The 13484-nt window shown below is 47.4% G+C and overlaps 1 protein-coding gene across 1 annotated transcript in view; it reads left to right on the forward strand.

Annotated features, from left to right (window-relative positions):
• Positions 1-13484, forward strand: part of LOC134587626 (uncharacterized) — a 172288-nt gene that overhangs the window by 105296 nt on the left and 53508 nt on the right. The window contains exon 22 of the mRNA XM_063444149.1: positions 7422-7736. Coding sequence (XP_063300219.1) covers positions 7422-7736 — 315 coding nt within the window. The remainder of the gene's footprint in view (positions 1-7421; positions 7737-13484) is intronic.

The raw sequence follows: 13484 nt of genomic DNA on the forward strand, positions 1-13484 counted from the left end.
GGCAAACTGTCAGGCAAAGCTTCTGATGCTTTCTGGACCGTGCCAGAGCAGGAGATCTATAGCTACGCCAGGGTTAAAGAAGTGCTCCTGGCTCGTTATGCAGTAACCCCAGAGTCCTACCGACAAAAGTTCAGGGACTCACGCAAAACCACGAAAGACTCTTACGTGGAATGGGCATGCCAGTTATCCCTGTCGGCCTCTAACTGGGTTAACAGCAGCCAGGCCACCACCGCAGAGGACATTTTGCAACTAATGCTCCTGGAGCAATTTTACGATAACATCCAGACGGATGTCAAAGACTGGGTGAGAGATCGCAGGATACCTGCAAGACAAACCCAGTCACACCACGGGTACAACCTCCACGACCAACGGTGCCCTACCACCCACCAGCCGCTAGATACCAACCTCCTAACAGACCGGTGACATCTAACCCTCGCTATCCACGCCAGGAGGACAAGGAACAACGCTGCTTCCGGTGCAAACAGCTGTGTCACATCAAGCAGAATTGCCCCATGGACAACAACACCAGGTCAAATTGGTCTCGACCTGGTTACCGCCCACCAGCAGCAGCCCATTGTGTAGACTCGGCTTGGGATCCCCAGGAGCTGGGTCAGGAAGAACCATTGGGCACCCTTTACGAAGCCCTCATGGTACAATCTGTTATTACGGACAACAGGAAACACCATTGTCAGCTGGTCATGGTTAACGGAAAAACCGCCCGGGGATTAAGAGACAGTGGGGCGACCATCACGTTGGTACAAAGACACCTTATTAAGGCATCAGAGAGACCGGGGAAATCAATTGCTGTGAGAGTGGCAGGGGGGGCAGTATACCGTATTCCTACTGCACAGGTACACCTAGACTGGGGTGCGGGAGCTGGCAATGTTCATGTGGGCGTCATGAAAGACTTACCTTCTGAAGTCATCTTGGGCAACGACATTGGCCCCCTGACTTCGACGTTCGCCTCTACCCCCGCTCAGGAGGCCCACGCAGTAACCACCAGAGCACAAAGTCGCGCTGCCGAGAGCCATCCGCTTCCTACTGAGACCCAGGTAAGCCAACCCAACCTACCCTTGACTGTAGAACCCCTACCCTGGGACACCCCAGAAGACTTTGGGCGGGAGGTGACCGGAGACCCTTCCCTCAGAAAGTATCGAGAGAAAGCCAGGAGGGGCCAAGGGGGGTTGGAGAAGGAGCAATTTATCTGGGAGAAAGGCCGCTTGTACAGGCTCACCGAGACCCGGGGTAATGCACCAGGGCCTAAGCAAAAACGCCAGCTGGTAGTTCCCCGGAAATATCGGCAGGAGTTGTTGAGGATTGGGCACGACGTACCCTTGGCAGGCCATTTGGGAATACGCAAGACAGGGTATCGGATAACCCAGAACTTCTTCTGGCCTGGCGTATCCGACGACGTCAGGGCGTATTGTCAAACGTGCAAGGTATGCCAACGTATAGGTAAAAAGGGAGACCACCCAAAGGCTAAACTAGTTTCCATGCCCATTATTGAAGAACCGTTCACAAGGGTAGCCGTGGACATTATAGGGCCCCTGGCCCAACCTAGCCGTTCCGGCAAGCGGTATATACTCACCATAGTAGACTACGCCACCCGTTACCCCGAAGCGGTAGCTCTCTCGAACATACAGGCTGAGACCGTAGCAGAGGCCCTAGTTAAAGTATTTTCCCGAGTAGGCTTTCCCAAGGAGGTTCTGTCCGACCAAGGTACCCAATTCACGGCCAAGATAACCCAGCAGATATGGAAAACCTGTGGAGTCAAATCCCTGACTAGCTCCCCATACCACCCCCAGACTAACGGCCTGTGCGAGCGCTTCAACGGAACGCTAAAGCAAATGTTGAAGTCGTTCACGGGGGCGTACAAGGATTGGGAGCGATTCCTGCCACACCTTCTCTTTGCCTACCGAGAGGTGCCGCAGGAATCGACCGGATTCTCACCCTTCGAACTTCTCTATGGGAGGCGGGTGAGGGGGCCCTTAGATCTCATCAAGGATCACTGGGAGGGGCAGACAGAGATTGAGGGGACCCCGGTTGTACCTTATGTCCTGGAGCTGAGGGACCGCATGGAGGAATTAGCCCAGACAGTGCGAGAGAACTTCCAGGCGGCCCAACAGCGCCAGAAGGTATGGTATGACCGACGGGCTAGGCACCGGAGCTTTCAGATAGGCCAAAAGGTCATGGTATTAAGGCCGGTCCGAACAGACAAGCTCCAGGCCGCCTGGCAGGGCCCCTATAAAGTTATAGGACAGATATGCGACACTACCTACACGATAGCCAGCTGCGAGGATGAAGATGTGAAACGAACCTTTCACATCAACATGCTCAAGGCCTATCAGGAACGGGCAGAGGAGGTAGCCGCTATCTGTGCACCAGCAGGAGAAGACACAGAGACCCTACCCCTTCCCGACCTATTGGGCAGTAACGAAGGGATGACCCAGATAGAGAAAGTCCAACTAGGTGAACAGCTGGAGCCGCAAGAGCGGGCTCAAGCTGTCCGCTTACTAAAAACAAAACAGGCCACATTCTCTCAGGAGCCTGGATACACACTCCTAGCCATACACAAGGTAGAGACTCCAGGACAGGCACCCCTGAGACAGCCTCCCTACCATATCCCCGAAGCAGTCCGGGAAGGGATGCGGAAGGAAATAGATGAGATGCTTCGGCTAGGCGTAATCGAACCCTCAGAAAGTCCTTGGGCCTCGCCGGTAGTCTTACTGCCAAAGAAGGATGGGACAACCCGCTTCTGTGTAGACTACCGACGCCTCAACGACAAGACAGTTACGGACGCCTATCCGATGCCACGGATGGACGAGCTGCTTGACCGTATCTCTGCAGGGAAGTATCTGACCACAATAGACCTATGCAAGGGATATTGGCAGATTCCCCTAGCAGAAGATGCCATACCCAAGTCGGCCTTCATCACCCCGTTCGGTCTATACCAATTCTGGGTTATGCCGTTCGGGATGAAGAACGCCCCGGCCACCTTCCAACGGATGGTTGATCAGTTACTTGGGGGTCTCCAGAGCTTCGCATGCGCTTACCTGGATGACATCGCCATCCACAGCGATACATGGGAAGCGCACCTAGAGCACGTAGGGGTAGTATTAGATAGGATCAGGGGGGCCGGGCTGACCCTGAAACCCGACAAATGTAATTTGGGTATGGCGGAGGTACAATATTTGGGCCACCGAGTAGGATGTGGTAAGCAACGTCCGGAGCCGGCTAAGATCGAGGCCGTTGCCAATTGGCCCACTCCCCACACCAAGACACAAGTCATGGCTTTCTTGGGCACAGCCGGCTATTACAGACGCTTTGTACCCGACTATAGCACCCTGGCCAAACCCCTGACCGACTTGACCAAAAAGAAGCTACCCCGACAAGTCCTGTGGTCCCCGGAATGCGAGGTGGCTTTCCAAGCACTAAAGACTGCTCTGGTTAATGCTCCGGTGTTGGTTACCCCAGATCCTAACAAAAGATTTATTGTCCACACAGACGCTTCAATGTTTGGACTGGGGGCAGTACTAAGCCAGATCGGGGAGGATGGAGGAGAGCACCCGGTGGCATACCTGAGTCGGAAGCTGTTACCAAGGGAGGTCAGTTATGCCACCATTGAAAAAGAGTGTTTGGCCTTAGTATGGGCACTCAAAAAACTCACACCTTACCTTTATGGCCGAGCTTTCACTCTCATCACCGATCACAACCCCTTGGTGTAGCTTAACCGGGTTTCAGGGGACAACGCCCGGTTGCTACGCTGGAGCTTGGCCTTACAGCCCTTTGACTTTACGATTCATTATCGCCCAGGCAAGCAAAACGGGAAAGCCGATGGATTGTCACGCCAAACGGATTTAACCTCGGACTAAAAGCTCTGAACCCGTCAACCCTACTGGACCAGGAAAGGTCCAACCGAGTTGCCGTAGCAGGGAGAAAAAGGGGGGCCATTGTGAAGGACTTTTATGCAATTGCCTATATGCTTCAGTTTAATTCTCTCCCTGCTATTTTAAGGTCTATATTGTTCGGTTCCAAATGTCAAGAATGAATGCATTTTAAAGTGTTTTATGTCATTCTGTAACCATGTGGTTAATGGAGTCTGCCTCTAGCCCTGGATAATTGGATTACTTTCCCCTTTGTCTCCAGGATAGAGGCCTCTGTAAAACCTGTCTAAACCAGATTGCCATGCGGCCAGTAAGGGACAAAAGATACTTTTACTAACTTTTGAACCCCTGGTCTGATTCATGCCATTTTTTAATATGTTGTTCCCCTGAATGGATTGGTAGTGAATATGTAATTTTTATGTGAATGTGATGTATGGTTTTAGAGTTATGAATGTTAGGTAAAAAGTATGTTAAACTGTAAATGTTCTGGCCAGCAGATAATTGAGCTATGTATATTGCTAAAACTCAATTATCTAGCCTGGCCCAGAGGAGGAGTTTTGTGTTGCATAAATTGTGAGTTCTGTGTGCCAGTAAATCCGTCCTGTTCCAGCATTAAGCCTTGGCTCATGTGTGGATTATTCGGCGATTCCAGGGATATTTCTACTTGTGGAATATTGGGTGATTTTACTTTTATGGGAAGAAGGGAATGCTTGACGGGGATATTTTCTACTACCGTCACACATATATTATATTAGGTGTGCAAGTCGGGTACATATATTATATTAGGTGTTCAAGTCGAGTACATATATTACATTAGGTGCGCAAGTCAGGTACATATATTATATTAGGTGTGCAAGCCGGGTACATATATTATATTAGGTGCGCAAGCCGAGTACATATATTATATTAGGTGCGCAAGTCGAGTACATATATTATATTAGGTGTGCAAGCCGGGTACATATATTATATTAGGTGTGCAAGTCGGGTACATATATTATATTAGGTGTTCAAGTCGGGTACATATATTATATTAGGTGTTCAAGTCGGGTACATATATTACATTAGGTGCGCAAGCCGAGTACATATATTATATTAGGTGCGCAAGTCGAGTACATATATTATATTAGGTGCGCAAGTCGGGTACATATATTATATAACGTGTGCAAGTCGGGTACATACATTATATTAGGTGCGCAAGTCGAGTACATATATTATATTAGGTATGCAAGTCGAGTACATATATTATATTTATTATATTAGGTGTGCAAGTCGGGTACATAAATTATATTACGTGTACAAGTCGGGTACATACGTTATATTAGGTGTGCAAGTCGGGTACATATATTATATTAGGTGTTCAAGTCGGGTACATATATTACATTAGGTGCGCAAGCCGAGTACATATATTATATTAGGTGCGCAAGTCGAGAACATATATTATATTAGGTGCGCAAGTCGGGTACATATATTATATAACGTGTGCAAGTCGGGTACATACATTATATTAGGTGCGCAAGTCGAGTACATATATTATATTAGGTATGCAAGTCGAGTACATATATTATATTTATTATATTAGGTGCGCAAGTCGAGTACATATATTATATTAGGTGTGCAAGTCGGGTACATATATTATATTAGGTGTGCAAGCCGAGTACATATATTATATTCGGTGTGCAAGTCGGGTACATATATTATATTAGGTGTGCAAGCCGAGTACATATATTATATTCGGTGTGCAAGTCGGGTACATATATTATATTAGGTGTGCAAGCCGAGTACATATATTATATTCGGTGTGCAAGCCGAGTACATATATTATATTAGGTTATATTATATTATATTAGGTGAGCAAGTCGGGTACATATATTATATTAAGTGTGCAAGTCGAGTACATATATTATATTAGGTGTGCAAGTCAGGTACGTATATTATATTAGGTGTGCAAGTCGGGTACGTATATTATATTAGGTGTGCAAGTCGGGTACATATATTATATTAGGTGTGCAAGTCGGGTACATATATTACATTAGGTGCGCAAGCAGAGTACATATATTATATTTGGTGCCCCCCAATATGTATTTAGGGCCCCCATTACCTCAACACAATAGACTAACTTAATTATCACAGGCAGAAAATATACAGTTTTTACAAAATATGAATAACTTCCGAAATATACATGCCATTCACATAAAACATTCAGAATCAGCATACTTGAAATATAAACATACTCAAAAATTAGGGCAATCCGTCCAGGGGTTAAAAAGTTAGGTGGAGGTCTCTTTATGACCGAGCAAGCACATTTTCCTGCGCAAAACAGTTCCATGGATTTGGGCTGTGCGGTCGGTCAATTTTACATTGAGAAAATGACTAAGTCCCATTCGAACGAGTGTTCGAATCTTCATAGATTTGACGGCACACACCGCTGACTGCGTTCAAATGAATCAAAATGGCTGCCGCCACGTGTTAGATTTTCGAAAGGCGGCAACTTCGACTACTTCGGCACTTCGGCTGCATCCAAAGTGCCAATTTAAAGCTGCAGAAATGCTCCAATACAATTTAAAGGGGCAGCAGGAGTCTTTTAAAATCCAATCTGCTAAAATAGAGTTTTTAACAAGCAATATCTTCCAGGGGCCATAGTCTTAAAGGGGCATTGTTCTACAAAGTCACAATGTGCCCACAGATGGTTCTTAAAGGGCCATACACAGTCCAATAGAACCCCATTATGCCCAAATACATTTCTTAAAGGCAATACATCCCAGGGGCCGTAGTCACAGGGCAGGAGGCGGGCAAGCAGCCCCCTCCAAAAACTCATGGCAAACTCCCTTAAAGGGGTAAGTTTGCTACAGTGTGCTCTTCAGTCATAACTACCATGTTTAAATTAGTAACAATACAAGTTTGAATTAGACTGGTAACACTAATGTCTAGGATTTATTCCTTTGTTTTTCTTGTATATTTTCAAAGGTTACCTACCTGTTGAATCTATATGATTGTATCCTCTTTCCAATCTTTGTCTAGCTTGTCCTGTTATGTCCTGGTTCCTGCTTTACCCTAAGCCTGGCCACTCTAAGGTCCAGTAATAAGTCTCTTCCTACCCCTACACCTTTACCTTTACATCTGTAAGGTCGCTGTAGACACCAGAACGACTACATTAAGCTGTTGTTGTTCAAATGACTATAGTGTCCCTTTAAAAGAGTGCCATGAGCCAAAAACCTTGTTACTTCCTGGTGTGTTTAGCTCAGTGGAGATAAACTCAAGAGGCAGCAATTGCCCAGAGCACCTGCCTTGCAAAGACTTCTCATTGAGCTGCATTGGTAGTCTGTGATTGGACAGCAACAGACGGTGTGGGTGGGGTTAGAAGAGAAGGGTTTACAAAGGCTGCAGACAAGAGATCTTCAGCTTTTACAAGCTGTTATTAGATGTAACTCCAATGAAATGAAAGTCAATTCTGCATGTTTTCTACTAAAATGTTTTGTATTTGGGCAGTGGAGTTTCCCTTTAACTGACAGGTTGGGGTGTCTTGCTGTCTTTGTGTAGGTGCAGCTCCCCCCAAATGATGTTCAGTATGAGACCACCAGCTGGACCCCACTAGAATTCTTTGAAGATCTGCCGGATGTGAGCGCCAGCCAGCTATCTCACTCTGCCAGGAAACACCCACTGCGCCGGTATGAGAGGAAGACGCACAGCCCAATGTCCTTGCAGAGCTCCCTGTCCGTGCTCTCTGTCGGCAGCGACGTTCACATCCCACAAACAGATAAATTGGGATTAAAATGTTCAGAGGGACCCGTGTGGCTGGAACCCAAAGAAATGCCAAGAGAAACTGAAATGGCGTCAGCTGAACCCTCGTACATGGTAAGAACCAGCATAACGCACATTTATACAGCCTAGTGCCAGGTCTGTCTCTCTCTCTGCCAGTATCGCTCTGTCTGTCAGTATCTCTCTGTCTCTCTCTGTCTGTCAGTATCTCTCTGTCTGTCAGTATCTCTCTGTCTGTCAGTATCTCTCTGTCAGTATCTCTCTGTCTGTCAGTATCTCTCTTTCTCTCTGTCAGTATCTCTCTGTCTGTCAGTATCTCTCTGTCTCTCTTTGCCTGTCAGTATATCTCTGTCTGTCAGTATCTCTCTGTCTCTCTTTGCCTGTCAGTATCTCTCTGTCTGTCAGTATCTCTCTGTTTCTCTCTGTCAGTATCTCTCTGTCTGTCAGTATCTCTCTGTCTCTCTCTGTCAGTATCTCTCTGTCTCTCTTTGTCTGTCAGTATCTCTCTGTCTCTCTCTGTTTGTCAGTATCTCTCTGTCAGTATCTGTCTGTCAGTATCTCTCTGTCTCTCTTTGTCTGTCAGTATCTCTCTGTCTGTCAGTATCTCTCTGTCAGTATCTCTCTGTCTCTCTCTTTGTCTGTCAGTGTAACGGACCGTTTCACTTACAAGAGGATAAAACCCAGTTTAGGCGATAATCCCCTTTCCAGATGCACAGGCAGCTACTGCAAACACCATTCTCCCGACTGGAACCACACGAACACTGGAACAGCTGAACAAGAAAAGCAGACATCGGCTTACACTCTTGGCAGTCAGCATACAATCCCATTCCCCCAAAGACCGAGACGACACATCGCTTTGAGGGTTAAGCAAGAACTCTAGACTGGGACACCCAGTCTGGCTTTTATTTCCAACTCACACATACAGGCCACACCCAGGGGGAGGCATAAAAGAACCAATGACATAGATGTTACCTCCCACACATCCCCTCCCCTTAGTGTGACACATAATCCCATTATGCATACAGAGTAAAATATACTTTTACACAACTTTCATAACTTTAAAACCATACATCACATTCACATAAAAATACATATCCACAATCAATCCATTCAGGGGAACAACATATTAAAAAATGGCATGAATCCGACCAGGGGTTTAAAAGTTACTAAAAGTATCTTTTGGGCCCTGGCTTGCAGCATGGCACAATCTGGCTCAAACAGAAGTAAAACATCCCCCACAATGCATCCCGGCTTCCTCCCTTCTGCCCTGGAGATAATTGGAGAAGTAATCCAATTATCTAGGACTAGAGTCAGACTCCATTAACCACATGGTTGCAAAAAGACAGTAAAAGACATAAAATTACATACTGATACATTTAACACATAAAACGCACATTTCTACATATCCCCAGTTTAACTGAACACATAAATACCTACATAATATTTAAGACAGTATTACTGTGATATGTTACAAAGTCTTAAAGGGACATTAGTCCCAAAAGTCCCAATATGTCCATGGGCCGTAGTCGCAGGGCAGGAGGCTAGCAGCCAGGCCTCTCCAGTTCACAGTGGCGAAGCTGGTTTCGCCACATTTCTCCCCTTTGCCAATTAGACTAACAGGGTACCTGACTTTCTGCCGGTCAGTGCCCTGGTTAGTCCAGCAACCCACCCACGAAACAGAAATAACAGAGCAGCCCACCCACACTAACCGGTTACTACATCTGGGTGAGGAAGGATTTTGTCCAAGTTCTGGTGTTTCACCACTGCTGGGTGGGAGACGGGTAGGCTGCCTTGGTGGGTTGCTGAGGGGGCAGAGACCAGCGGTACTCTGTCCTGTTGCCAGCACTACCACGGGAGTAGTCTGGTGGGCGCCTGGTTGCTGGAGACTGGCTGTCTCCCCTTTAGGTGCACAGCTCGACTGCCGGAGGGGGAAACCGACTGTCTCCCCTTTGGATACATCACACTGAGGCTGGGGAACAGGACCGACCGTCCCTATCCCTTGTGCTGTAAGTGCAGAGACTACGGTCCCATCTGCACAGCTGTGGGGCTTAACAGCTCCCCTTGGTGGGTTAGGTTGCCGTGGGAGAGAGGGTGTAACAAGCTCCTCTCTCTGGATGGCAAACTGCCGCTGGGGAGAAAGGATGGCACCTTCTGCTCCCTGGGGTACCCACTGCCGCTGGGGAGGAAGGATGACACCTTCATCTCCCTGGGGTACACACTGCCGCTGGGGAGGGAGGACGCTGCTCTCCTCTCCCTTCGCTTCACACTGCCTTCCTGGCACATCACTTTGCTGCTGGGGAGGAAGGACGACACCTTCATCTCCCTGGGGTACACACTGCCGCTGGGGAGGGAGGACGCTGCTCTCCTCTCCCTTCACTTCACACTGCCTTCCTGGCACATCACTTTTCTGCTGGGGGGCAGGAACAACAACCTCTGCCCCCTGTAACTCAGCCTGCCGCTGGGGAGGAAGGACGACACCTTCATCTCCCTGGGACACACACTGCCGCTGGGGAGGAAGGACGGCACCTTCAGCTCCCTGAGATACAATCTGCCGCTGGGGAGGAAGGACGACACCTTTAGCTCCCTGGGACTTACTCTGCCGCTGGGGAGGATGGACGACACCATCAGCTCCCTGGGTTACACACTGCCGCTGGGGATCTGGGCCGACTGCCCAGCATCCCTGTAGGGCTGGTAGAGAGACCTCGGTCCCATCTCCACCTGCCTGTTGTGGTTCCTCACAGGACCAATCTATGAGGACCCCTACTTCGGGTTCTTCCTGCCGCCTCAGGGGGGGGCGGCTAACCTCCTCGGATGCAGCCTCTACTCTGCTGCTGTACCACTCTTCCTGCTCATCATACTCTTCGTCCATCTTTGAGTTTTGCTCAGCCATGACCTGGTTCCAGATCCCCTGGAATGTGTCCATGGATATATAACCCCCATACTGGGCCACTTGCTGCCTCACCTTGGCCATAAAATCATCTTCAGCGTCAGAGCCTTCCATACTTGTCTGCTCCAAGTCGCTGGATACCTCTGCTGCCAGGGGCGCTGCACGAGTGCTAACGTTGCCCTCAATTTGTAACTCCAAGGAACTGGTGTTCTGTAGCTGTCCTTCTGGCTGTGGGAACAATCCCGCAGCTTGTTGGTTCCTCTGCGTCGTTCGCAGCATGAGGTACGCCTGTACATCGTTGTAGACCCGGTCTGCCATCTGCTCCGCTCGGGCTGGTGTAGATAGGGTCGCTGTACGGATACTAGCGTTGCCCTCAATTTGTAATCCAGAAATGGTGTTGTCTGTAGCTGTCCCTCTGGTTGTAGGAACGATCCCGCCGCTTGCCACCAATTGTAACGGACCGTTTCACTTACAAGAGGATAAAACCCAGTTTAGGCGATAATCCCCTTTCCAGATGCACAGGCAGCTACTGCAAACACCATTCTCCCGACTGGAACCACACGAACACTGGAACAGCTGAACAAGAAAAGCAGACATCGGCTTACACTCTTGGCAGTCAGCATACAATCCCATTCCCCCAAAGACCGAGACGACACATCGCTTTGAGGGTTAAGCAAGAACTCTAGACTGGGACACCCAGTCTGGCTTTTATTTCCAACTCACACATACAGGCCACACCCAGGGGGAGGCATAAAAGAACCAATGACATAGATGTTACCTCCCACACATCCCCTCCCCTTAGTGTGACACATAATCCCATTATGCATACAGAGTAAAATATACTTTTACACAACTTTCATAACTTTAAAACCATACATCACATTCACATAAAAATACATATCCACAATCAATCCATTCAGGGGAACAACATATTAAAAAATGGCATGAATCCGACCAGGGGTTTAAAAGTTACTAAAAGTATCTTTTGGGCCCTGGCTTGCAGCATGGCACAATCTGGCTCAAACAGAAGTAAAACATCCCCCACAATGCATCCCGGCTTCCTCCCTTCTGCCCTGGAGATAATTGGAGAAGTAATCCAATTATCTAGGACTAGAGTCAGACTCCATTAACCACATGGTTGCAAAAAGACAGTAAAAGACATAAAATTACATACTGATACATTTAACACATAAAACGCACATTTCTACATATCCCCAGTTTAACTGAACACATAAATACCTACATAATATTTAAGACAGTATTACTGTGATATGTTACAAAGTCTTAAAGGGACATTAGTCCCAAAAGTCCCAATATGTCCATGGGCCGTAGTCGCAGGGCAGGAGGCTAGCAGCCAGGCCTCTCCAGTTCACAGTGGCGAAGCTGGTTTCGCCACAGTCAGTATCTCTCTGTCTCTCTTTGTCTGTCAGTATCTCTCTGTCTGTCAGTATCTCTCTGTCAGTATCTCTCTGTCTGTCAGTATCTCTCTGTCTCTCTCTTTGTCTGTCAGTATCTCTCTGTCTGCCAGTATCTCTCTGTCAGTATCTCTCTGTCTGTCAGTATATCTCTGTCTCTCTCTCTGTCTGCCAGTATCTCTCTGTCAGTATCTCTCTGTCTCTCTCTGTCTGTCAGTGTTTCTCTGTCTGTCAACATCACTGTCTCTCTCTCCGTGTCCTTCTCCCTCAATATCTATTTTTCTTTATCATGCTCCATTTATATATCTTTCTGTCTGTCTGCCTGTCTGTCTGTCTGTCTACCCCCTCTATATATCCTGTATATAATGATAAAATAAGATTTTATGTTCTCATGACATTCAGGGATTTATTAGCTGCGAGGGACTAAAATTTCCATCAGCCAAAGAACTGCCTGCACTTTATGGGCTTTGTAGCACACAATATGCAGTATATTACTGGCAGCCTCTGTATATAGCTCCTATCTCTGTATAACATCCCGGTCTCTGTATATAGCTCCTATCTCTGTATAACATCCCGGTCTCTGTATATAGCTCCTGTCTCTGTATAACATCCCGGTCTCTGTATATAGCTCCTGTCTCTGTATAACATCCCGGTCTCTGTATATAGCTCCTGTCTCTGTATAACATCCCGGTCTCTGTATATACCTCCTGACTCTGTATAACATCCCGGTCTCTGTATATAGCTCCTGTCTCTGTATAACATCCCGGTCTCTGTATATAGCTCCTGTCTCTGTATAACATCCCGGTCTCTGTATATAGCTCCTGTCTCTGTATAACATCCCGGTCTCTGTATATAGCTCCTGTCTCTGTATATAGCTCCTGTCTCTGTATAACATCCCGGTCTCTGTATATAGCTGCTGTCTCTGTATAACATCCCGGTCTCTGTATATAGCTCCTGTCTCTGTATAACATCCCGGTCTCTGTATATAGCTCCTGTCTCTGTATAACATCCCGGTCTCTGTATATAGCTCCTGTCTCTGTATAACATCCCGGTCTCTGTATAAAGCTCCTATCTCTGTATAACATCCCGGTCTCTGTATATAGCTCCTTTCTCTGTATAACGTCCCGGTCTCTGTATATAGCTCCTGTCTCTGTATAACATCCCGGTCTCTGTATATAGCTCCTGTCTCTGTATAACATCCCGGTCTCTGTATATAGCTCCTGTCTCTGTATAACATCCCGGTCTCTGTATATAGCTCCTGTCTCTGTATAACATCCTGGTCTCTGTATATAGCTCCTGTCTCTGTATAACATCCCGGTCTCTGTATAAAGCTCCTGTCTCTGTATAACATCCCAGTCTCTGTATATAGCTCCTGTCTCTGTATAACATCCCGGTCTCTGTATATAGCTCCTGTCTCTGTATAACATCCCGGTCTCTGTATATAGCTCCTGTCTCTGTATAACATCCTGGTCTCTGTATATAGCTCCTGTCTCTGTATAACATCCCGGTCTCTGTATAAAGCTCCTGTCTCTGTATAACATC

The sequence above is a fragment of the Pelobates fuscus genome, chromosome 2 (genome assembly GCF_036172605.1).
Source record: "Pelobates fuscus isolate aPelFus1 chromosome 2, aPelFus1.pri, whole genome shotgun sequence".
NCBI classification, from domain to species: domain Eukaryota; kingdom Metazoa; phylum Chordata; class Amphibia; order Anura; family Pelobatidae; genus Pelobates; species Pelobates fuscus.